Below are 25405 nucleotides of genomic sequence, written 5' to 3'. Positions count from 1 at the left end.
GTGATATGAAATATGAATTTCTTATGGCCACTAGACCTTACAGATTTGTAGTGGAGAAGTCTAGGGAGGGCTGCTATGAAATGAGGCTGGAGGTCATTTCAACATGGCAGCAGTCAGGAGGAAGAATCCTGCAGCAAGTTAGGGAAGAGCAAGGACAGACCGAAACCTATGAGAACAAAGTGGAGCCTATGTCTGCCTCTCGCCACCTCATACTTCACTGGCAAGTGACTCTCCGAAAAAGCTGGTGCCCGGACTCTAAGAGAAGCGAAGGGAGCTATGGGCGTGGTTGCTGCCCATGCCAAGGAGATGAGACAACAGATCAGGAACAGAATGCAGGAGCTGCAGGAGCACCTGGCACCCTACACCTTCAGGGTGTGCTTGGGTTGCTCCTTCAGTTCTGCCTTCACATGCTCATATAAATCTCTCCTGTAGCCAACCCAACCTGGAACCATAGAAGGAAGTGCATTCCAGGAAATACAGCTTAAGCTCGGTGAAGCTGACCCACTACTAACCCACCACAGTCCCTGAAAATCAATGATCAAAAGATAGCTTTTCAGATCCATTTATTGGCCACTAGAGATGCTGATGCAGGGGTAGGGGCACAGATGGAGATGTGAAGAAGTAAGAAGACGAGGTGAAGGGAGGTTTCTTGGGGATCTTCAGAATGTGTCTGTAAAAGAAAAGCCAGATTGGTGCTAGGTGTGTAATATATGGTCACATATCCCAATGTTTATAAATGTAGGTGTTCAGAAAGAAAACCCTAGAACTGGACCAAAGTTATGTCTGAATGGCCAGGCTACCTTGGGATACCACAGCAACTCTTACCCCTATCCCATGCCCCTTTCTCTTCATTTGAGTGCTGGGCAGCACACGGGCAGGAAGCCATGGGAGAAAGGGACAGGTGTGTACAGGTGTGGACCCTTCTCAAGGGCCACAGAGAGGAGCCTCTAAAAGCACATTCACAAGCTTCCTTCTCTGGCAGAAGTCAGTTGGTTCCCAATGTACCAGAATGGAATGGAACAATGAGGTTTTACACCACCAAAGGCGTAGGCTTGTGTCAAGAAACATTTCCTCTGTGGGGGAGCACTGGGTGGGGTGAGATGATAAAAGATGGTGGAAGGCAATTCTTTTCAAAGGCCAGAACTTGAAGTGGCCCCAGGAGGTGTGGACTTGTGCAAATTTTGCTCTTGTCTCCTTTGTTAGGCATATCTGTAGTTCAATGGGAACCTTTATTGGTCATGTGTACCCAGGGCTATTTCTAATCTTATATGGACTGTATCAGGCAATAGTAATCTCCAAAGCTGTGATATTCAAAGACTCTCTGCTGGACCCTTCATGCCATCCTAGGAAGAAGGGAAGATGGGCCAGGCTATGGAAGATATGCCACGGAGGTGTGCTGAAGATGGTGATTGGCTCCATCTTGATAGCTTATGAGATCCATTGCATTAAAGGAGGGTTGATACTGATGAACAGACTGTTGCCACCAACATTTATGTATCCCAAAGAGTGGCAGCATCTCACCATGTTCATCCTCCTCACCCTCAACGGCTGTGTAGATGTCATGAGCAAGAACTTGCTACCTCAGAGGTGTGTGCTTCTAGAAAAAGGTTCCCTGGCCCTGACCTTCTACGTGTTCCTGCTGCTCTTGACGTCACATGTCCAGGACTCAACAGGGATAGAGCTTCAGATACATTGTCTGCTCATCTTGCTGGTGTTCCTGTTGATGCTGGTGTTGACTGTAGAGCTGTGGACTCCTGACACGTTTCACCTCCTGCTGATTGAGACTTTCCTGTTTCTGATGATGGGTTCCTGGCTGATACAGGCGGGTTTTATTCTCTACAAGCCAGTCACTGGCTACCCATGGCAGGATGATGACATCAGCGACATCATGTTTATCACCACCTTCTTCTGTTGGCATGTGATGATCAATGCTTTGTGTCTGCTGGGAATCTATGGCATCTCTTCCCTTTGGCATCATTGTTACCATCCCAGCTTGAAGCTGATGGGATCCAAAGAAGCTCCGTATCACAAGGGCACTGTAGGACCCCTCTACAAATTACTGCAGGAAGTGGAGCAATCAGAAAGTGATGACCAGGCTCTTCTCCTTTCAGAAAGCTCTTCCTGAGACAGCTTAGGATGCTCGGCACATTGTCCACCCATCTTCCTCCACGCAGGTTCTCTCAGTCATGTGCACTGGACCCTTTTTGGTACCAAGTGAAGGTAATGGCCATGAAGGAGCACAGCTGGTCTCCATCTGCTGGCACATCTGCTGCCCTTGAATGTCTAATTGCTGAGGAGATGAGGAGAGAGGGGCCTGAGAAAGGGACACTGATGGGATTGGTGGGGTGGTAGGGAGAGCACCAGAGGAGTAGGTGAGTGTGCAAGAGAAGCCAGGGGTTGGAGGTGGGGAACGCGGATGAGATAGAAGAGAGGCTTTCAAAGGAAGGAGAGCAGAGTCGTGCCTTCACCAGCTACTTCTCCAGGGACAAGTGATTGCCTTTCACCTGAGACTATAATGATTTCTCACAATTCAAAACTGGAATCATTGAAGTCTCATCCTGATATAGAAAAGCGGGTACTTCAATTTGCTCACCAAAGTGGCACCATCACGTGGAAGTAATACAAACAGAATTTAGAATTAATTTATATTGGTTGAAAGTATGCTTCATATCCCCCCTCCCACTTCTAAGGACTGCCTTCATTTCAAATCCGAATTAATGAGACTTTATCAATGTTTTAATTTAGTAACACTTCAAATGTGCAGAATTCAAAGGCTTAGTACTTCTTCAGATTCCTATTTTATTACTCCGGTTCCAGTCAAAGCTTACCTATTTCCCTATCACCACCTTTACACGTGTTATTTCCTCAATTGTACCCTTGGGTCTTTGCAAATTTCACTCCCTTGCATCTCACAGAAAGCCATTGGACAATCACATGTTGTTTGGTACCCAGCATAAAACCAACCTCACCCTCACCCCACTCAGTACCCTCCAGGAAACCCTCTCCAAGAACTCTTACTGACTCCTTTGTTCTGGAACTCTTAGGTGCTTATACGAAATCCACTTTATTAAGCTGTTCATATAGCTGATACATTGTGCTTTGTACTATCTCTGAAATCACCTCTTTTGGGGAGGTTTTTCTCACCACCTAAAGACTCCTAAAGGGTAAGGACTTCGCCAGATCCAAGTGACAAACTTTCCTGTACATGCACCGGATAGGTAGCATAGGTGATGCTTAATAAAGCCTTATTTGCTTCCAGAATCTCCGCCTACCCCTGTTTCTTCTAAATGTTTTTCAAGACAGGTGCAGGGTTCTGCGAAACTTCGGGAAACACCAACAGTCCTAAAGCCTGAGTCATGTCCTTAGTAATGGGCCCACTCTCTTCCTCGTTCCTGGGATAACAAAATCCACCAAGCTATTTCTAAATTGTTTACTCTGTTATTGCTTGTTAATCCTCAAAAGTGTTTCTATAAGGAACTTCCAGAAAACTGAGACTCAGAAGGTTGACTTAGATCCAGTACAAAGCAAGACAGGAATTCGAATACAGGTGTGTCTGACTCACGCCAGTGGCTCAGTGTCCTCTGGGCTACAGTGACTTTGCTATCAGCAACGGTGAAGGAAGTGATCCTCAAACTGAAATTTTTTGGAAAAGGGAGGAAGGAAGGAAGAAAAATGGTCACCCAGAAGGCCCAGCTGGAACCAGTGGCACCCTATAAGTACTCCAGATGTCCCCTAAAGGCATGTCTATGTCAGATTTCTGTCCACCACCCCGTACCCCCACCCTGGCCTCCCCTGGGAGTGAGAGTCTGGCAGACTCTCAGCTTCTGGCTGGGTCTTAAATTTCTGGGCTCAGATCCGAGGGAGGGCTGAGGATAAGACTTGTTTGGAACCACATTTTCTGATCCTTGCCATTCCCCCTTTAACTCTTGGGTTCTAGACTCTTCAGTTACTCTTCATGGCGGACATCCTTTTCTCTTTACCTCTTGCACACACTGGTGGGCGATGAGGAAAAAGCACCAAACATTCTTAAGCGGCTCTTTCCTAGTTATTTGAAAACTAATTTTATAATAAGAAACCACTGGTAATCAGTTCATACTCCCAACACAGTATCTCTTAGATGTCAGTGTAGGTAGTAAACTTGCATGTCATTAATTTACTATGTTGGAGATAATAACACAGAGGCCCTCCCCTTGCAGGCCAGCGGAGGGGGCGGGGATTGCCACTCCTAAGCTTTGGGGATATTCTTCACAAAATTACACCAGAGGGCGCTAGGATCACGCCGCCCCAGCCAAGCCTCCGGCTCTCCAACGTGTAAACAAGTCTCCCAGAACTGGTTTAAAAGAAGTGGGGGGAGGGGATAGGAGGTCCGGGAAAATAAGGAACTAAGTCTAAGTATTGCCCAAGCAAGCATCCAGAAACATATCCCAGGGTTGTTTCCCATTAAAATCTGGCATGTGAACGGGAAGCAAAACAGGGTTTCAAATCAACGAATGGGACAGAGGGTAGAAGGCAGGACTGGGGAACCCATGGAGGCGATCTCTGGGAAAAGAACTGACTAAAGGACACACTCTGCTCCAAGCAAATTTTCTTTCTTTTTACCATGATGCTAAATTTCCCAAGCTTTTGTTTCTATTTATTTATTAATTAACGTATAATGTATTATTAGCCCCAGGGGTACAGGTCTGTGAATCTCCAGGTTTACACTCTTCACAGCACTCGCCATAACACATATCTTCCCCAATGTCCATAACCCCACCCCCCTCTCCCTACCCCCACCACCCTGTTTGTTTCCCTAAGCTTTTAAAAATAAGCTTCACCAATGTTCCAATCAATCTGGAGAAGAGAGGCCATACATATATTAAGAATAAGGAACAAGATTTACTATGAAAATCCCAGATTCATGAAATAATGAAACAGGGGACAGATGATCAAATAGGCAAAATGGTCTCCAAAGATTCCTTTAAAGAGAACCTGACATAAAGTATCCCCCTCCCTTTGTTATTCGCAAAGAGTATATAGAATGTCCACTATGTGGGAGACACTGGACAAGCCACCCTGTAGGATTCAGGTAGACTGGCTGGCGCCCTCAGCAAGCGCTCTGCTCAGTGGGACCGAAAGGGATTGCAAGGGTGTGGCCGTGGGGGCCCAGGAAAGCACCCACAGCAGACTGGAGGAAGGAAAACAGAAAAGGCTCCCAAGGGAGTTGCACCTGGGAAGTGCACTTGGCTGTGAAGTACCGCCCTAGGGTGACTTCAGCAAGCTACTGCAGGTTATGGGGGCCTTGGCCTTCTCATCTTTCAGAAGGATGTGCAGATTAGTTCCAGAAGTGCACGGCTTTAATTTTCTCAGTAGGACTTATTTCCCCACGGTGTTAGCGAAAATGAACTTAACTCCGCAGGTTCCTATTGGAGTAAGATTAGGAGGAGGGCTCAAGCCCAACGAAACTTCCATCGTAACACACACTTTGGGAAATGGAGTGTTCCCTATATTCGAGTGATTTCAAGGGACCTTCAACAAACCTAAATGAGGCTAAAGAACAGATAGCTGAGACATGAGCTTCTGTTTCCTAACCTGAGTTTAAAAGAATATCAAACAATCAGTCTGGGGCCATCCCATCCTGGACACACACCCCATCTCGAGGAATCTGGGAAGCTCGGCCGGGTCAGGCCTGGTTAGTACTTGGATGGGAGACTATCAAATAACCAGGAAGGCTATAAAGAGCAACTCTTCTGTGTTCAGTGTTCGGTACTGAATTGAAGGAAAACCTGGTCTTTCCTTCCTTATTTATGGGGAGTGAAATTGGAAAGCTTGGCCAATGGCAGCTTCTCCCCAGAATTTGGTTTAAGAGTTATGATATCAGGGGCGCCTGGGTGGCTCAGTGGGTTAAGCTGATGCCTTCGGCTCAGGTCATGATCTCAGAGTCCTGGGATCGAGTCCCGCATCGGGAATCTCTGCTCAGCAGGGAGCCTGCTTCCCTCTCTCTCTGCCTGCCTCTCCATCTACTTGTGATTTCTCTCTGTCAAATAAATAAAATCTTTTAAAAAAAAATATTAAAAAAAAAGTTATGATATCAACTTCTAAGGCTGTTTGTTTTGTTCTTTTTGTTTTCTTCTTGTTTTTTTTTTAAGATTATACTATGGTCTATTCTTTGGGAAAGAACTGTTTTATTTATTTATTTATTTATTTATTTATTTTTTAAAAGCATAGTTTATAATTCTGGGTTGGGTTTCCAGGGTGTTCCTCAAGTCTGGGTCTCAGCTGTGTTTTTTGAGCCTGAGCTAAGAGTTTTGTTGAATGCTTATTGAAATCATTCAAATATAAGGAAAACTCCACTTCCCAAACTGCCTGTTGAAGGTTTGATTATGTTTGAGCCCTACCCCCAATCCCGTCTATGATGAGTGCAAGACAACCACAGAGACCCTGGGAAGGCACTTCCAGACCACTAGATTAAGAACTTTACAGGGTTCCTGGGTGGATGGGTTGGGTAATCATCTGCCTTTGGCTCAGGTTGTGATCCTAGGGTCCTGGGCTCTCTGCTCAGTGGGGAGCCTGCTTCTCCCTCTCTATTTGCCTGCTGCTGCGCTGGCTTGGGTGCTGTCTCTCACTCTCCAGTAAATAAAAATCTTCAAGAGCTTTACAACTGGCAAGTGGAAATCGATCCTTTAGGAGAGAGAGAGAGAAACTGAGAGAAGAGCTCCCAGACAAAGGCCACCCAAGACAAGGCCTTGATTACAGGTAGCAGGACAACAGAAGGGGAGCTCTTAGTCCCTAGCCCTTCCTGTAGATTCGGAGCAAAAAATGTTTACCTGTAATACTGCTCTCCCACGCCACTCACCTGTTGGACATAGCTACCTTATTCTAAGAGAGAAAAACCTGGCTTCAAAGCATATGTAATAGAACCCCCCCATCAGCTCTGATACTCAGTGTACCAAGAGACGGAACAGTTCGCCAGTTCAAGCATGCTAATGTTCTTTTATGGAGAGGGTGGAAAATGGAGGCGAGTAGCAATTTAGGGAAGGGGAAAGAGGACAAAGGCCAGCAGACACAGCCAAGTCAAGCTGAATGGCACAGGCAGTCCTCCTTTTAACTTCTCTAAAAGTACAGTCTGAGTTTCTGGGGGCGAACCAGTTAGCTTCTTCTGCTTTTTCTTCCCCCTCATACTCTTTAAAGCTTCTCTGATCAGTCCCCAGACTCATTTGGGCCCTCACTGGGCTGGTTTTAGTAAGTAGGGGGCCGACCAAGGACAAGGCCTCTTGTTCCTTCCTGAAAGACTCAGTGGTCATGTATTACGTTTTTAACCCTCACCCAGTATGCCTCTGGTCACATGAATGGTTCAAAGCAAATCCATTTGCATTCCCGGAAAAGCGGCTCAAAGCACATGTTTTCTTGATGGTGCCGCCGGCCGTCTTCTTTTCTGTGTGATCAACAAACATCACTTATTGAACACTCACTCCGGCCACTACTGGGATGGAGCAGTTCTTCAAGGCAGTGAAGATCCCTAGCCAGTGAAACCACAGAGCAAAATATAATCCCATAAGTTTTAAAAATTGCATTTACTTCTTGCTATCCCGTTTTCTATTATGCTTGCCACCTGCATCTCAGAAGCTGGCAGTGCGGAGTTCAGGAGAAGGCTCTGGTTTTTGCTGAGGCACTTGGGCAACTGAAAACTACCATCTTTTAAAATAAAAACATTACCTTTCCTCTCTCCCACTTCCCCTCAACTCAGGACTGAGTCAGAATGTTGTACTTCATGGGTTGTTATGGGGAAAGAAAGAATCCAATCTCTTTGGATTACCTTGACCTATAATAATTATAATTACTGTTTTCCAAGTTTACCATATGCATCTAGTGTATGTGCTTATCAGAAGGAATCCTTAAAATACAGTTACAACAGTTAACACTTATCTCTATTATGTGGGCAAGAAAACTGTGGTTTCACGTGGATGAGAAAGCTAACACAAAGCTGGTAAGACGTGAAGCCCGGATTTGAACGGGTGTTTGTATGACATGAACCCCAGCCTTTAAACATATTGTAATACTTCAACATACAGCACTCAAACTCAAGATGGAACCTCTTAAGGGTTTGCAAGGAACTCTACCCAGTGCAGAATGTCACCTGTCTGAAATATACCAAAATCTCCTTTGAGGTGAAATTTGCATCTGTCCCTTGAAAGCACTACAGTGTCAGACACTCTAGAAGGATGGTGACCAGAGAAGCCAAGTTATGTGTGTGTGGTAACACTTCTTTTCCATAATTGTGGTACGAAAAATAACCACAAGAACAAACTTCTTCCCTTCGTCTTCCAAAGGCAAAGAAGCTTGACTTCCTGGTCTTCAAACAGAAAATTCTCCAAGTCTCAAACCTGGGGCTCCTGAAAGATGCAATAAAGACTAGACACCATCAGGGGGATTTCAGGCAAGAAAAAAATACTCAAGCAAGGGCACTGGTAGCAATGAAAATATGGCAGGTGTGCGGGCATTGCGTGTGTCTTTCTCTATACTATACAGTTATTATATACCTGTTGACAAGCATGTATTTCAAGATTGTGTTCACAGACACATTTTCTCAACCATCATAGCAAGGCTGACAGGAGGAAGGTGTACCGATTCGAATTTTCTAGATTAAAAAGAAGACGCGATAAGTTCCTTGAAAAGGAAACCAAAGCATTACTTTCAAACATTCTAAAATTTGGACGTACCCTGGGCTTCCAAGGGGGGGGGGGCACGCGAAGACCTCACTTTTCTTTCAGCTGCCTTTGGGGAACAGTTGGCACCCAGAATTTCAGATCTGGTGGGCGGCTCTAAAGGTCCTCTCTCCAAGGGCTTTATTTGCAGATGAGGAAGCCCGGGCCCAGAGCGTCGCTGAGAGACTAGTCTCGGAGTGTCCGAGGCAGAATCTGACAGGTCCCCTAACCGTTGCTGTGCCCGCCCGGATCCTCTCCAGGGCAGGACCTAAGCACAGCGTGTGGATGACTGAAGGGAGAACACACACTGCTGTTCCCTTCCCCAGCCCCACGGCGAGGGCAGGCGGGCGGGCGGGCGCGCTGCAGGCCCGGCTCCCGCGGGCCCTCCTCGGGCCGCCCCCTCGGTGCCCCACCACCGCCCCGGCCGCGGCCCCCGCTCCCGCACCGCGCCTCAAACCAGACGCCAGCGCCGAGGAGGGCTGCAGGTTCTCTAACAACAAAAGGCAAAACGACATCCCCGGGGATCAGAACGTCCTTAGGGAGCCTTGGGGTCTGCGGTGGGACCTCGAAAAAGACAGGCCTCTCCTGCAAAACTATCCAACCTGAAGGCGGCAGGGGCGGAGGCCGGGCGGTGTGCGGGGCGCCTCGCTCGGGCCCGGGGGTGGGGCCTGTGGGGACGGTCCCGGGCCCGCGGTGGGCGCGCCAGGGCTAGCGGCAGCCGGGGCAGGCGGGGTCCTTCCTGGCAGGAACTCGGCTGTCCGCGCGCCGCCCGCCTGCCCTTCCTCCGCTCCCCTCCCCCCCCCTAAGGCCCTTTCCCTTTCTTTCTTTCCCGGCCCTCGAGTCCCCACCCCGACGGCGCCCGCTCCACCGCTCGCCCAATGGCAGCGGGGCCCGGGCGCGCATCAGCCGATCCGCCCCGGCTCCCGGCCGCTGGGAGCCAATCAGGGCGCCGGGGGTGGCCCGGGCAGCGGATAAAAAATGCAGGGCAGCTAGCAGCCCCGCAGAGCCGAGAATGGGAGCAGAGTGGAGCTTCTGAGCAGCACGCCGGCCTCCTCTCCTCACCTCACCTCGCTCTCGAGGCCTGCCATTCCCGCCGCCTGCTCGCCGCCCAGGTAAGCACGCCGCCGTCCCGGGGGCTGCAAGTGGTGCGCGCCGCCCCTGCAGCCCCCAAACCCCCTGAGCCCGGCCTGCCGACCCCACGGCTCGGGGCAGCCCCTTGCACCTCCCGCCCCTACGGTGCTCCTCTGCCTCCGCGCCCTCCGCGTGCTCTCGCCGCCCGCGGCTCCCGGAGGCTCTGGGCTGGCGATTGTGGGGTGCGCTGCTCGCCGGGCTCGGAGGAGGGCGGGGAGTTGTTTTGATCTCTTTCGCCGCTCGCGGCCCTAAGCGCCGCCCCTGGAGGTCGCTCTGCGAGGCGAACGGAGGAGCCGCTGCTCAGGCCCAGCGCTCCCACCTCGGCAGTGCTGTGTGCGCCGCGGTGGAGTGGCCGGGTGGCCCCTGGGAGGCTCGCTCCTGCTCCGCGGTGGCGGGCCTTGCAGGATCGTCGTGGTTTGGAGGCTCTCTAGACGCCTACGCTGAGGCGAGTGGCCGTGAGGGTCGCTGGTACGGGCCGCTCCTGCGCGGGGTCCCGGGGGCCTTGCACTGTGACTGAACAATGGGCACCCCGGGCTGCGGTTTGGCCGGCGGGCGCCGCGGGCGGAGGCCTGGCGGGGCAGAGGCAGCGGCGGTGCGCTGTCCCCTCCCCCGCGACATCCCCACTCCCTCCCAGCCTCGGCCCTCGGAGGGATATGGCCCCCTCGGCCAGGCCTTGAGATCCTGACCGGGGCCCGAGGGGCAGGGCGCCGACTTTAGGGACGTTTTAGTGGGAAAGGGCTACCCTCAAAGTGGATTATCCCAACTGCCCCGGGGGCGGGAAGCGGGTAACCCCCCCCAGCCGCAAATCCACGAAGACCACCACCAACGAAGATGAAGACGAAGGGGAGTCGCCGCGGTCCTCGGAGTCCCCCTCCAACTGCTTCGGCTTCGTCGCCTACTCGATGAACTCCGGAGAGAAATCACGAGTCAAGATTAAGACCGTGACCCATCAGCCCTCGTATTCCTCCTCGTCCCGATGCGATCCCGAACGCTCCCTGACCCCTCCTTCTCCGTCTCCGTCTCCCTCGCCCAGAAAGCTCCGGTGCATGGACCAGCGAGAGCCGGAGAACCAGGAGAGGCGCGAACGCAACTCCAAAAGGAGAAGGGCCAGGGAGGGCTACCCCAACGATCCGATTGACCTTCTGTGGCTGGGGTGAGTGAAGAGTCAGGGAGGAAGACCCCGGAGCCGGAGACAGCTGCAGAGACCGCTAGAAAGTGCAGAATCCCATTTTTACCCTACATAAACTCAGGGCACCGCGTTACCAGTCGGTAACAGTAGACTAAAATGTTGGCATCCAACGCGGCTCACGGAAAAGAGCAGGAAGTCTGGAACTGAGACTTAAAGGGAGAGAGTGTGGCTGGATATTGGTGGTGGTCACAGGTTGGGGAGGAAGGCCGGGAGATTGGGTTGTAGGCTTTGTAGTGGGAGCTGAAGGGGTCAGGTATTGTTCCTTCCGGCCTTTAAAGGCAGGGGTGGTGGAGGTTTGGGAGATGTGTGTGACCCACGGAGACCTCTGCACGCCGGGTAATACAGAGGGATATGGAAAAGGACCGGTTCTGCAATCCAGTGCTGGAGACCAGACCAAGAAGGTTCTGCTCTTCCCCAAGGGAAGGGGTGAGGCTCTTGGAGGGAGCAGCAGTTCTGTTTTCAGCTGGGCAAACATGGCCGGTTGCCCATAGAAACGTAGCCACTGTACTTCATAAAGTTGCCCAAGTCGTTGGAGAACAATGTGTTCCTTTTCCAGCCACTCTGGGCCACTGAGCTGGGGAGGGGGGGGCGGTGTCCAACATTTCCTCTTGTGTTGGGTTTTTCTTGTTTCAGAGGTTTTGTGGCAGTGGCTCGCAGTTTTTAGCGTGCCCAGCTTTTAAAAACCCAGATCGTTTTGTTACTGAAGTGGGAATTTCCTCATTAAAGTTCCCTGGTGGGATCTGAGAATGTCCTTTGCAAATGTAGATCTACCTTCCGAATTGAGAAGACCTGCGAACCATGGCAGTGTGCTTGCTGCTCAGAATCCAGCGCAGATCAGCTCTTCGATACTTGGGGGATTTGCAATTGCACTGCTGTTAGGAAAACCCCACCAGGCTTTTGACTACTCTAGCTAACTCCCTTGTTTCTTCTTCCTAATGTCTCAATGTGTGGGGGTGCTTTTGGGAGAGGGGAGAATCTCCAAAAAGGGTTTTTCACAGAGGTGCCTGCTAGAATGCAAGAGGGACCCAGACACCATAGCAGCCCAGCCTTTCTGTGGCTGGATTTCATACTGGGAGAGAGAGACCTTCTGCAAATGCTCTCTTTCCGAACCTTAGTGTTTGACCCAGTGCTTTAGTATAAAATATAAAATGCTTGCCCTACTTTGGCTACACTGACGAAATAGAGCTTAGTCCTCACAAGTGTGGATTCTAGCTCAAGGAAGCCTAGAGGGAGATTTTGTCTAATACAAAAGCTTAAATCCCTCTGAAAGCAGCATGGAAGAAGTACACCCTGGAGAGTGGCTTCCAAAGGGAGGGGACTACATTTCCCACCGGGACTTTTTACTTTAATTGTCCTTACTGAGTCATTCCTGCCAGAGGATCAGTTTAGAGTTGGTAATTATTTTTTGGTTGGTTCTTTTCAGCAGAACAACGTCCACCATGGCCACCTCCGCGAGCTCCCACCTGAACAAAGGCATCAAGCAGTTGTACATGTCCCTGCCTCAGGGCGAGAAAGTGCAAGCTATGTATATTTGGATTGACGGGACGGGAGAAGGATTGCGTTGCAAGACCCGGACCTTGGACAGTGAGCCCAAGTGTATAGAAGGTGAGAGATGGAGCAGAGTGGGAGCCGTGGGGAGGAGCAGCCTGAAAGCAAGCCACTAGATTCGGTCACTTTATTATTGTGTCTAAAGCTTTCCTGAGGCAGGGTTTCTCAGACTTCATTCATTCAGTGCTAAGCTCCTGCGCTGCCTCAAAGCATGGCAACAATGGACCCCTTTATTTCAATAGAATCTTCCTTGGAAGCCAGTATATTGAGGAAAAAAGATTAAAAGTCTAGTTGGGGCAGGAGGGGGTTGGAGACTTTGCTGACTTGGGCGTCCCCACTTAATTCCCTCTGAGGCATCCCCAAGAACCCAGTTTGAAAACCACTGCTCTAACCTGACTATACTTATCTACTATGTGTAAACTCTATAGAGTACTGTTTCTCGGATTCCTATCAGTGAGGTTCTGGATGTGAAGCAGATTCTATGTGAAGTGGTTTCCAAATAGGACTGGCTGATCGTTTGTTTCTGGTTGATTCCACTTTTGGAAATTCTTAAAACCGCCTGATTGCTTATCACACTAGAGGCTCTTAGATAAGAGTCGTGACCTTCATTTTTCAGTCTAGAGCAAACCATAGCCCTCCTCCTGGAAGGGGACTAGAGAAAAAAATAGCACCGTTTACCTGCTTTTAGGATGGCTTACTCTTCTGATAGTAGTCACACTGGAGTGAATGCATAAGCATAAAACAAAGTATATGGCGTGTACTTGCTTTGTGGCAGGTATTAGGTGCTGGGGGAGGGGGTACAAGGTAAGAGAGTCTGATCTCTCTGCTTTCGGAGAACTCCTAGTCAACTTGAGAGATGAAGAAACCCACCTTTAAAACATAGTGGGGAAAGTCGTTAAGTGACCATGGGAGCACCCTTGACCACTTACCCTGCTAGTTATCTATTTCCTTGTCTATAGAATAAGGACATGACTTGAGCTAGAACAGTCCCTAGATGCAGTGGGGAGGTGAGTTAAGCAACACAGGTGGCCTAGTAGGGGAATCAGAATCTGTTTCTCCTGTTGCAGTTTTTTTTTTTTTTTTTTTAAAGATTTTATTTATTTATTTGTCAGAGAGAGAGCGAGTGAGAGCGAGCACAGGCAGACAGAGTGGAAGGCAGAGTCAGAGGGAGAAGCAGGCTCCCTGTGGAGCAAGGAGCCCGATGTGGGACTCGATCCCAGGACGCTGGGATCATGACCTGAGCCGAAGGCAGCTGCTTAACCAACTGAGCCACCCAGGCGTCCCTCCTGTTGCAGTTTTTTAAATGATGACTGACTTCCTGGTTGTCAGAATATTTCAGTTTGTCTCCTTGGTGTCTGGTAGACAGACTTAAGGAAGATATGTCAGGTGTTCCTTGGGTGGTTGGTGCAGTGGTCTGTACAGCTTCCACAGGAAGGACATTAAAGCCGTGTGCAGTGGTTAGAGTTTGCATATGAGTAGCAGGAATCCCACATTTCTGACTTTCTGGAAAGAAAGTGTAGATCTTTAGATGTGGGAAGTTTAAGGAAGGGGCTGTATGGTCTGAAAAGCTCTGCATTTTTAAGTTAATGTTCCCTTCTCTTTTTACCCCAGAGTTGCCTGAGTGGAATTTTGATGGCTCTAGTACCTTTCAGTCCGAAGGCTCCAACAGTGACATGTATCTCGTCCCTGTTGCCATGTTTCGGGACCCTTTCCGCAAGGACCCCAACAAGCTGGTGTTCTGTGAAGTCTTCAAGTACAACCGGAAGCCTGCAGGTGTGTATTGGAGAGGTAGGGATGCTCCCTGCTTAATCCATGAACGTTGTGAAGGGGAAGTACAGGAGATCCTGAAACCAGTACCGGAAACACTGAACCAGATGAGACGACCTCAGGTTTCAGAACTGTTTCAGGGGTCTGGGCGAGTGGACCTGATCTCCACTCCAAACTTCCCTCATTCCCAGGTGGTGTGGTCCGTCTACGCGGGGTCTCCTCCACTGGTTGTGTAAATAAAACAGCAGTGAATTCCTTTAAGTCTGTCCACCAGCAGAGCTGCCCATGACACAGCCCTCCCACCTGCCTCTAGATTTGAGAAGTCTGGATTCTGAAGTTCACTTACCTGGCAGTGAACCTTGACAAACGATTTATCCTCTGTCCTTAGTTTTCCTGATTTTAAAAGGTGGGGTGGGGGATAAAATCCATCTCCTGTCTGGGTTCACCAATAACCTACATGTGCCTCAAATTCACTGTATCTGCATTTTTGGCTTTTGCCTGGTGTGGCTGTTGGTCCTGATTCTCCGCCCATCATCTTGTTAGCATAGCAGAAGCCCCCCATCCTCCCTTCTGTTTAGTCTCCTGGTACGCTCTGCCAGTGCGACTTGTGACGAGTCAGTCCATGCCTGGACCTTAATTGCCTTTGTTTGGGGAGGCAGTACCATTCTGGTAAAGGGCATGAGCTCTGAAGCCAAGGTAGCTGCCGCCTTCCCGGTTCTGCTACTGGCCATGTAAGCTGGGCAGGCCGCCTGGCGTCTCTGAGCTGAGCTGCGTTTTCTCCTGTGTGAAAGTAGAGGCTTTAATATGTCCCTCGGGGTTGCCAGATAGACTCCTGTTGTGGGTTTTCCATAATGCAGAGGTCTTCAAAAGTGGTGTTTTGGGAGGTAGTTAAGCAGCTGATAAGAAGTCTATATTTACTTATTTTAAAGTTCTTTTCCAGCTTAGACGTCTGCAGCTGAGCTCCTCTCATTTTAATATTTTACTTTTGTGGTAGGCAGTTTAGCCCTTCATCTTCTCACCTGGCATGGGAGGCCCCCAATAGATACATGATTTCTCTCAAGGAAAATTACAGGTTTGGCTCTAAATGCTTGAGAAACTAGGGATAAGTCTGACAGCTAAAGCGGCTGTCTTGCGCACATAGAGCTGAAGTGCTCTCTGTGCGCACTTGGGAGGTGGCCAGCAGGCAGATAAGGTGCAGACTTGCTCTGTTCTGGATCCAGAGTCATGGGGTTGGTTTGTGACCCAGGAGTCTCCCTGCAGATGTATGATTACCGCTTCGCCCATTTTCTTTTCTTTTTAAAAGATTTTATTTATTTGACAGATCACAAATAGGCAGAGAGGCAGGCAGAGAGAGAGGAGGAAGCAGGCTCCCTGCTGAGCAGAGAGCGTGATGCGGGGCTCGATCCCAGGACCCTGGGATCATGACCTGAGTGGAAGGCAGAGACTTTAACCCACTGAGCCACCCAGGCGCCCCTGCTTCGCCCATTTTCTACATTTAGGCTGATGGGACACAAAAAAGGTTTATTATTCTGGGTTAGTTCAGCTTTGTGGAATCCAAAGTTCTTTTCCCTAGCAGCACTGCGATTCAGTGGATTTGCCCATATGGCTCTAATGGTGCATTGACTCTTTTTTTCTAGAGACCAATTTGAGGCATACCTGTAAACGGATAATGGACATGGTGAGCAATCAGCATCCTTGGTTTGGAATGGAGCAGGAATATACTCTCATGGGCACAGATGGGCACCCTTTTGGTTGGCCTTCCAATGGCTTCCCTGGGCCCCAAGGTAAGTCGTCTCCCGCCCCGTGAGATGGACCTCCTGCTCCCTAGTTACTTCGTTGCCAAGGACAGACTTCCTCCCCAGGGATGATAGTGACTCCTCATGGATCACTATGGGCTGCCCACTGTAAAGCTGTGGGCATATCACTGAGGCTGGCTGAAATAATGTGGAGAAGAGCCTTCTTGTTACTCAAATTCGGACATGGACTTTTATTTTTTATTTTTATTTATCTACTTATTTTTAAAAAGATTTTATTTATTTATTTGACAGAGATCACAAGTAGGCAGAGAAGCAGGCACAGAGAGGGGGAGGCAGGCTTCCCACTGAACAGAGAGCCCCATGCAGGGCTTGATCCCAGGACCCCGGGATCATGACCTGAGCTGAAGGCAGAGGCATTTTAAACCCCCTGAGCCACCCAGGCGCCCCCGGACATGGATTTTTAGACATTAATATGGAGGGAAACCCTTTGGGTCCACTGACATGGCCAAGAGGAACCCCCTGCATGCCACACCCCCGCCTCCCTGTGAAGGCAGAGAAAGCAAGTGTTGAGAGCTTTCTGATTTCTGATTTTTGTGGAAAGGGATTTCTTGGTTTCTTGTCTCTTAACCTTACATCTTAATGCCTCTGCAGGTCCATACTACTGTGGCGTGGGAGCAGACAAAGCCTATGGGAGAGATATCGTGGAGGCTCACTACCGAGCCTGCTTGTACGCTGGCATCAAGATTGCTGGGACAAATGCTGAGGTCATGCCTGCCCAGGTAAATGATGTGTTCATCTGTAGGACATAGTGGCCAGTGGGGACATGTACTGGCACCCCTCATTTACCCAGAACTTAGGTGGGTTGGAATAGAGGTGAGAAAAGAACAGGGTTTGGAGCTTGTGAATTGGGGTAAGAAATTGGCATTATTTTTAAAGGCCAGCCATGTCGTTCTCTCTAGTGGGAATTCCAGATAGGACCCTGCGAAGGAATCGACATGGGAGATCATCTCTGGGTGGCCCGTTTCATCTTGCACCGTGTATGTGAAGACTTTGGAGTGATAGCAACCTTTGATCCTAAGCCCATTCCTGGGAACTGGAATGGTGCGGGCTGCCACACCAACTTCAGCACCAAGGCCATGCGCGAGGAGAATGGTCTGAAGTGAGTGCCTTCTCGTGATGGGTCATCTTGCTTTCTTCGCTGGCATACTTGCCAAGGGTTTGATGTGTTGGGGCTAATAAGTAAGCCAGACTTCTCCATTCGTACCTTAGCTTTTAGCACTTGGCTTTGAAAGTTATCTCCGTATTCTCTTGTTTTGTTTGAAGAGGACCAAAACATACTCTAGGAATAGAATCCAAGAATAGCTATCGGAAAGGGGGAGCTAATTTAATGTGTTTGAAAATCGTTAGTATGAAATAACTTAGTAATGATAAAAGCATGTGAATGAACTTAATGCTTCTGGGTGGGGCAGGGTCTTTGATTAGGGTCTTTTCATTCAGCAAATACCATCTACTGGGCATCTAGCACCATGCTGAGGCCCTGAGTGGGACACACGGGTAAGAAGGCAGAGTTGCTGCCCTCGTGGATCCTTTGATCTGTGGGGACAGCGTTTTAGTGAACAGTCTGATAAGATGAGTCCCGTCATTCTTAATTCCATCCGTGCACCTGCCACTGAAGGGCACATTTCCAGGTGCCAGGTTGGACCCCCATCTTTTCTCCTCCTAGGTACATTGAGGAGTCCATCGAGAAACTAAGCAAGCGGCACCACTACCACATCCGAGCCTACGACCCCAAGGGGGGCCTGGATAACGCCCGGCGCCTGACTGGATTCCACGAAACGTCCAACATCAACGACTTCTCCGCCGGCGTGGCCAACCGTGGGGCTAGCATCCGCATTCCCCGGACTGTCGGCCAGGAGAAGAAGGGTTACTTTGAAGACCGTCGCCCCTCTGCCAACTGTGACCCCTTTTCCGTGACAGAAGCCCTCATCCGCACGTGTCTTCTCAATGAAACTGGCGACGAACCCTTCCAGTACAAAAACTAAGTGGACTAGACTTGCAGCCGTCAGACCCCTCCTCATTCTCCACCCTGCCTCCGTGTTCGCCCCTCTCTCGACTGTCCTAATAGCTGTAACTCAAAGGGCGGAATATCAAGGTCTTTTTTTATTCCTCATGCCCAGTTAATATCTCTTTGCTTCCTTTGGCCAGGATAGAGGGGTCAGGTTCTTAATCTTTTTACACCCCCACCCCCCACCTTTTTTTCCCCTGTCACTGAAGCTGTCTAGTACGTTAGTGGGGAGGGGGTGGGGAGGCATAACCACTGTTTCCAGTTAATCAGGTGTGTTTGTCCAGTAGGCGTAGCGATCCGACAGAGCATAGTGTTTGTGAAGGGAGGGGGAGGGCTCTTTCTTCCAGGTAGCTGAGTGTTGGGGGAGGGGGGTTACTTACTTACTCTGGGGTTAGGTTAGGATGTCCCCCTCTTGGTGGGGAGTTCCACTTGGTGTCAGGTTATAACCAACTTTCTATTAAAAGTGAGACTTAGGAGAGAGCCAGGCAGAAAAAAGCACCACCGTCCTCCTGGTACCGGGCTTCCCTCACCTGGGTGGAAATGGCCCTCCCCTGAAGACAAGCTCAGCATAAGGATGGATTGACCTACCTTAGAAGAAGAAGTTCTTAACTGCTTGGTCCTTCATTTATAACACAAAGCAGAGTAGTATTTTTATATTTAAATGTAAAAACAAAAAAAATTATATATATGGGTGTGCAGATACGTGTGTTTTTTTTTTTTCTAAAGGAGGAAGAACATTCTGGTTACTGGGGAGCCAAACTGGAGACGAATAGTCTGGTTGGAAATAAGGGATCTCCTCTTGAGTGGGGGTTGAGGGAGGCAGTGCTTTTGCAACGCTGGCTCTCTGGGGACCCTTTGCTGTTCCCTTGCTGTCCCTGTAGGGTCCTCCGTCCTCTGCCCACTCTTCTGGAGGTGGGGGTGGACACCCGGTTGGGTTGACAGGTGCAGGCACGTTGTGGAAGGAGCACTCCCTTGAGCCCCGCGGCTTTGGTTTAAAAGACACACACCCACACGGATTTAGAAATAAGAGTTGGCTGGTCAACTTGAGCATGTTACTGACAAGGGGTGATTGGGATTATTTTCTGGTGGGACTAGCATGTCACTAAAGCAGGCCTTTTGATATATTAAAATTTTTTAAAAAGCAAAACCAGAAGTTTAGATTTTAGTCCTGTTGGTAGGGTTTCTGAGTCTCTGTTTTGACAGAATGGCTTGTTGGCTTCAGCGGTTCCCTTCCCATCTCCGCTGTCAGGAGACGGGGACAGCCTGGAGTCAGAACACCGGTGGTTTTGTGTCCTGGTGTTGATTCTCTTGAGTGTGAGATTCTCCTTCCCTTTGTTCAGATTTCTGAGGAGTTTCTTTTTCTTCTATAATAAAAAGCAAACCCCACCTTGGTCCCTCCCATCTTCCCTACAGTGTCTGGCTGTTTTCATGTGGTTCCTGTTGGCCGCCCAGGCCAGCCGTGGCTTCCTCTTGGCGTGACGACTTCTAATTGCCATGTACAGTATGTTCAGCGGTAGACAGCTCATTGTAAACAGACTGTTAACTGCCCAGAGCAGCTCTTATAAATCAACCTAACATTTATAAGATCTCTTCTGACTTGATTCTTTGTGTTTCTTTTAAATCCCTTTTTCCTTTACTTTCCTACCCGAAAAGGGGATTTTTTTTTTTTTTTTTAAGAGACAAAGGAAGCTCAAGTTTACTTGTTCAAGGAATTTTAAAAAATCTACCCTGAGACACAGCCAACCAGCTCTTCCCCGTACTTCGGGTGTTGGGAATCTCAGGCTGAAGGCAACTGTACCAGCTGTACAGTTTAGTAGGAGGATACAAACTCCAACCCTCCTCTCTGTGCTCCACACCTTGGCTTTAACTTAAAATGCCACAACATTGTCTTAAGCACCCCTCTGGCTTAACTTTAAATCAGCCTGAAACTGTTAATGTGTTACAAAGGCTTCTCATTTCCCTGCTGGTCTTGATTTCACCCTTACCTGCCAGGGGTGAGGTTCTACATGGCCCATATTGACCCCGTGGCTGCCCTGGTTGAAGCCTTCCAAGGTTGACTGCTCTCAGGGCCTGCTAGCCGGGATGTGCCTTGGACATCCCTTCCCTGGCACTAGCCCAGTGAGCCGCTCACAATTCCCCGCAAAGCCCCGTGTGAGACCTCTGTGCCCTTGTTCTTCGTACCTTTGCTGGGAAGTTAGTTTTCCTCTCCCCTTTCCTGGTGTATCTTAGTTCATGTCCATGCAGGTCAGGTAGGAGCTCCCTTTGCCATAGTGCTGTGCATGTACCTCTAACCAAAAGCACTATTCTTCCAACCCTTGAAGCTACTGTGCCAGGTGTTGTGTGCGATAAGAATTATCATCTTTAAAAGATGGTGTCCTCTATGATAGTTTGGAAGTAGGTGGATCCTGTTCCAGCAGACTTAGAGATGACCTTTTGGGGGGTGGGGGTAGGTGTATATTTTGCTCTAGTTGTAAGCAATCCTAGATACTCGTGCTTGTTTTTTTTCTAGGAAGGTTGGCTCCCCACATTTTCAAAGTTGGATGATGTTATTGCTTTGCTGGGTATGGTTCCAGTTTATATTGGCTGTTTTCAGCGTGATTATCAAGAGTGCCCCCCTCACTCAGCATTCTCCTGGTTTTGCTCATAAATTGTGGGCTTTTCTTTCTATGGAAGGTCTACTTGCCCCTTCCCAGCTGAAATTGGCTTCCGTTGGCTGGAGCACCCTTGCAGTCCAGGGCGAGTGGAAGGGGCCGTGGGAGGGTATGTTGTCTGCACCACAAGCACGAGATCAAGACAATGGCCCAAGCAGAGTTCCCCAGGAAAGATCACACAAAAATGAACTCCGAATTAATGCGATCAGACTTAGGTGGAAACAAGTTTCTTTCCTTCTCTACCCTCTCACCTAGAATTAGCTTTGACCTACAGGTTGTGGTGTAATCCCCTTGTATTCTAAGGTGGTTTTTTTATAGCTCATTTAACAGACACGGGTTTACTTGATAAGTTATCAGTGATTAAACAGAATGGCAACCAGGCCTTCAGCCTTAAAGAGACAGAGGCTAGTGTTCGCAAAAGGAGCTCTCAACTTTAAACATCAGTTTCCTCAATTTCTTCCTGCTGGTTACTGGGTAGGAGCTCAATGACAGCACAGGCTGCTAGAAGAATGTCAGGGAGCGAATGGAGGATTCCGTGGCATTCCTTGGATGGTCACATTGGGGCCATTTAACAAGGCCGATCTGTGCTCCTGGGGGGAGCTCACCTGGAAACACTCAATATGTGAGCATGGATGTTTCTGAAAACACCTGTGGCTCCAAGACTTCAAATATCTTACCAAAGTCTTCCTTAGATAGTTCCAAAAACTGCTCGGCCCTCACACCAATGAAGTCACGTCTAGAAAGTAACTTGCTATCCTAAAGAAACCCCATCCCTCAGCAGGAATTTCTGATTATAAACTTCAGGAAGGCAGGGGTCCCGTTTTTCTCTCTCAGCACTATCCCAGTCCTGTCGTGGTGCCTGAGCGACTTGCTTAATGAATTATTTTTAATTTTCAGTTTTGTGAGCTCTAAGCCTTTTGGCTCTATTGGTGACATCAAACCCATGAGATCTCGGTGGTCTGGCTGTGTTCTAACCTGGGTCATGACACCAAAGCTAAGTTCTGTTTCACTGAGCTTAATGACTGCCGGCTTGGTTCATTCTGCCTGGATTCAGGCTGCCAAGAGCCTTGTGTTGCTTTATGAGTTATAACTAATATGAAGTGGCAATTCATTATGTAATTCCAAAGGCTTCAGGTCAATTGCAACTGTAAACAAATTTGAGCTGACTAGAGCCCTGCCATTTTATAGCCTTTAGCTCAATCACCAACCACTCGTTTAAGAAAATGTCATACTTGATTTTACAATATGCAGATATACACACATTCCCATGGGCATAGGCTAGCCATACACCGTTATGTAGACATGCATATATGTACACATCAGACACACAGTACGGGTCTCCCACACGAACCTTTTCCCCAAGATACAGCATCTTATGAAGGAGACAGGAACTTAGGAGTACCCCTTCTAGAAGCAGCACACCCTCAGTAGAATTCACCAGGCTGATAAGCTGTCCCTAGGACTGGGAAGGCAGGCCATAAAGCTGTTAAGTCTTCAAGCACGGTTCTGCGGCCAGCTCTTTCTCTGCTTTAGGGATTGGAGATTTTCAGGGACTGTCAACTTAGAAGGATTTGTCTACGGTTCACTGCCCAGAGCCCTCTGATGTCAGGGACTGGTGTCGTAGTTCCACATTCCCAAGGGGTGTGGGTGTGGTTCCTACTGCCATTTCATGAGTTGTTTTCTGGGGGCCTTGGACGTCAGCAAATTGTCCTCTTTCTCATGAATTTCAGGTTGAGTTACCTGCATTGTCTTGGGATGGCAGCTCCTCTCGGTTTGCTCAGCTCCTGCCCCCTGTCTGCGGCCTAGTCGGCAGACCTGCGCACTTCACTCCAAGGGCGTGGACTCACAAATCTAAACTCTGCCTGGAAGCCTTTCTGCACTTTCAGTAAAAGTTCAGAGTAATTCCTTCCTTGGACTATCACATGACTATTATATTGACATTAAATGGAAGAGACGTTCAAGATACCTCTAAAATGTAATAAAATGGGCACCAAATAGACACTATTTTGTGTATCTGACACAGGCATATGAATGAAGGGGTCAAATGAATGGAAATTTTTCTCTTTCTCTTCTTATGCCCTCCTCTTCTTACAGCTAAAAGAATGTCATTGGCCTCACCAACCACCATGGGACTTCTGGTCCTATCCTTATATATACTAGCTTATCCTCAAATGATTTTGCAAGCTGTTTTGATAACTCAAATAATATTATGTATAAAGATGTACAGTATTATATTGGTAGAGGGGAGAGAGGCGGATTGGGTTTTTTGTTTGTTTGTTGGGTTGGTTGGTTAGTTTTGTTCTTGTTTGGGAAAAGTAAACACTTGTCTCTGGGAAAGAATCTGTGATTTGTTAGAAACTAAGTTTAGAGAGACAGAGCCGTAGGAGTATCCACTTCTCCGGGTCTTCCTTTAGAAGAGGTCATCAAATGAAATATTGGAATCTCCCTAAGGAGCCTACCACCAGCCTCATTCCTAGGTGGGCTTGGGATCCAGAACTGCCAACTTAGAAACATTTTTATATACCTATATTATGACCTAGCCCACTTAAGTTACTCAGCCAAGTTAGACTTCAGTAAATGTTTGTTGAACTGGATTGTCAGAGAAAAGTCACTACCAATATTGTTGGCTAGAGGAAGCGGATAAAAACCTACAGTAGGACGGGGGCAGTTTATTCACAAGCATCAGTCTTAGGTGCTAATGGCTTGGGTATGAGCTGCCCCACTCCTGCAGTTAATTCCAAAGTACCTGGTTCAGAAATATCTTCTCCCTGATCCAAAATGCAGAGCCTTTGGGGGGTGATCATCCCAATTGCTGTATCCTGGGAGCCGCTGAGTGCTCTACATTCTTTTCTTCCCCCCAGGAGGGGATGAGATTCCTTCCAGATTTAGAATTCTGTGTTATGAACTATCATCTCCAAAACTGAAATAAAGCATTTCAATCTTAAATGTGCTTTCTGGGAGCACAAGAGTGATCTCCTAGTTTATGAATACGTATTTGCCATCAGCGTTCTCAGCAGAACTCAGAAAGTCAGATATGTTAGAGAAGACTGAAAGAAAGAAATGACCAAGCCATATTTTAATGCAGCATTTCTCTGTGGAGAAAATTAGGAGGTGACATTTCTGCATGGCTAGTAATAGGAATATTTAACCCTAAGTGATTTAAAACTCATTTCTTCCACGTGAGAGAGAATCATTCCTCTGTTTGAAGACTCCAGCTTCATGGATAGCCATTCTAGAGCTGGGTAGCAATTTTCCTTAGGTGGCTTGGCCCAGAGCTCTCTGTCCCCAAGGGATGTCTATTATTGGAAAGCATCCTAAGTGTGTTATCTGTTGCTCCATAACAAATCACCCCAAAATGTAGTTCCATAAAACTGTGAATATCTGTGATTTCATATGGTTTCCTAGGGCCAGGAATCTGGGAATGACTTAGCTGGGTAGTTCTGCCTCAGAGTTTCTTTGGAGGTTATAATTAAACTGTCAGGACTACAACCCATGAAGATGTGATTAGAACTGCAGATCATGTTTTCCATGACTGTCAGCGGGAGGCTTTGGTTCCTTGCCACGTGGACTTCTCCATAGTGCTTCTCAGGACATGTCTTGCCCAGAGTGAGTGAATCAAGAAAGCAAATCCGAGAGGGAGAAAGAAAGTATGTGGAAGCCACAGCTTTTTTATAACCTAATCTTAGAAGTGATAACCCATCACTTTTTGCTGTACTCTAAATGCTAGATGTGAGTCACTAAATTCAGTCCACATTTGGAGGAAGGAAATGCTCCACTTTTCGAGGAGATGTGTATCTAAGAATTTGTGGGTAAATTTTAAAATTCACCACAATGGACTCTTGTCCCCTACCCTCCCTTGTCAACGCTGGCCCTGAGCCAATAGTAAAGATTAAACTACTGTCCTAAAGAGAAAGTCTTTTATGTAGGCTTCTGGTTTCTTTCCTTTGACTCTTGTTCTTATTTGTGCCTGTTTGTTTGTCAGAGAGTGGAATTCAGGGTTTCCAGGACATTATCCGAACTTCGTTGGACATGAGGGATAAGGTTGATTGCGTCTCTCCCTTTCTCCATCCCAAAGAGCAGGAGGGTCCTCCGCGAGCCATTCAGGGAACCTGGAGCAGACAGGAAGAAAGAGACAATGTCTACAGGGACCAAAAAAGCCTGAAGGTGTGTGTTAAAGCATATAAAGTAATGGCTACCCTGGATTCCTATCAGCCTTCCCAAACCAGTCGCAACCTCTGTCTTCACATTAGACCCACCACAAGCCCATGCCTGCATGCTTCTCTGTGACATCTCCCCATCAGAGACACACCTGAGAGTCATCCTAACCACATCTCATCTGGATTGAAGTGTTGGGAGAAACCATATATACACAATGTGATTGATTCCTTCCTTACCCTAGACTAAACTTTCTCTAATCCCAGAACCAAAATAAAACAAAACAAAAACTTCATGAACAAACAACCCTTTTTCTGATCCTTCAGGAAGAAAAGCAGATTCTCAGCAGAAAGAATATAAACTCAGAAACCCTCAAAGATGTCTATATTCTTTTTTTTTTTAAGATTATTTATTTATTTATCTGACAGACAGAGATCACAAGTAGGCAGAAGAGGCAG

General features: G+C 48.2%; 2 protein-coding genes across 7 annotated transcripts; both read left to right on the top strand.

Annotated features, from left to right (window-relative positions):
* The first annotated feature begins 1219 nt into the window (after positions 1-1219).
* TEDDM1 (transmembrane epididymal protein 1) lies at positions 1220-2125 on the top strand. Its single transcript, XM_059145384.1, has one exon. The coding sequence runs from the start codon at positions 1220-1222 to the stop codon at positions 2123-2125; it is 906 nt and encodes a 301-aa protein (XP_059001367.1).
* A 7513-nt stretch (positions 2126-9638) lies between these two features.
* On the top strand, positions 9639-19547 carry GLUL (glutamate-ammonia ligase). Of its 6 annotated transcripts, none has more exons than XM_059145335.1 (8): positions 9639-9796; positions 10849-10968; positions 12431-12609; positions 14164-14325; positions 15957-16103; positions 16728-16855; positions 17036-17235; positions 17800-19547. In XM_059145335.1, the coding sequence occupies exons 2-8, from the start codon at positions 10862-10864 to the stop codon at positions 18116-18118; spliced, it is 1242 nt and encodes a 413-aa protein (XP_059001318.1). In that variant the 5' UTR covers positions 9639-9796; positions 10849-10861; the 3' UTR covers positions 18119-19547. The 6 variants fall into 6 exon arrangements, with proteins under 6 accessions (XP_059001318.1, XP_059001316.1, XP_059001317.1 ...); XM_059145333.1 differs by having other exon boundaries at positions 14164-14340; XM_059145334.1 differs by having other exon boundaries at positions 12428-12609.
* The last annotated feature ends 5858 nt before the right edge of the window (positions 19548-25405 follow it).

This window comes from Mustela lutreola, chromosome 14, assembly GCF_030435805.1.
Source record: "Mustela lutreola isolate mMusLut2 chromosome 14, mMusLut2.pri, whole genome shotgun sequence".
Classification (NCBI taxonomy): Eukaryota; Metazoa; Chordata; class Mammalia; order Carnivora; family Mustelidae; genus Mustela; species Mustela lutreola.
The sequence above is the reverse complement of the archived record's forward strand: the minus strand, read 5'-3'. Positions and strand labels throughout refer to the sequence as shown.

Bases quoted from the DNA above. Each gene is read 5' to 3' on its own strand.
- TEDDM1 (XM_059145384.1), top strand. From the start codon at position 1,220: ATGGGAACCTTTATTGGTCATGTGTACCCAGGGCTATTTCTAATCTTA.
- GLUL (XM_059145332.1), top strand. From the start codon at position 10,862: ATGGACCAGCGAGAGCCGGAGAACCAGGAGAGGCGCGAACGCAACTCC. The intron at 10,969-12,427 runs GTGAGTGAAGAG...GGTTCTTTTCAG, and splicing joins ATTGACCTTCTGTGGCTGGG to CAGAACAACGTCCACCATGG. The intron at 12,610-14,163 runs GTGAGAGATGGA...TTTTTACCCCAG, and splicing joins TGAGCCCAAGTGTATAGAAG to AGTTGCCTGAGTGGAATTTT.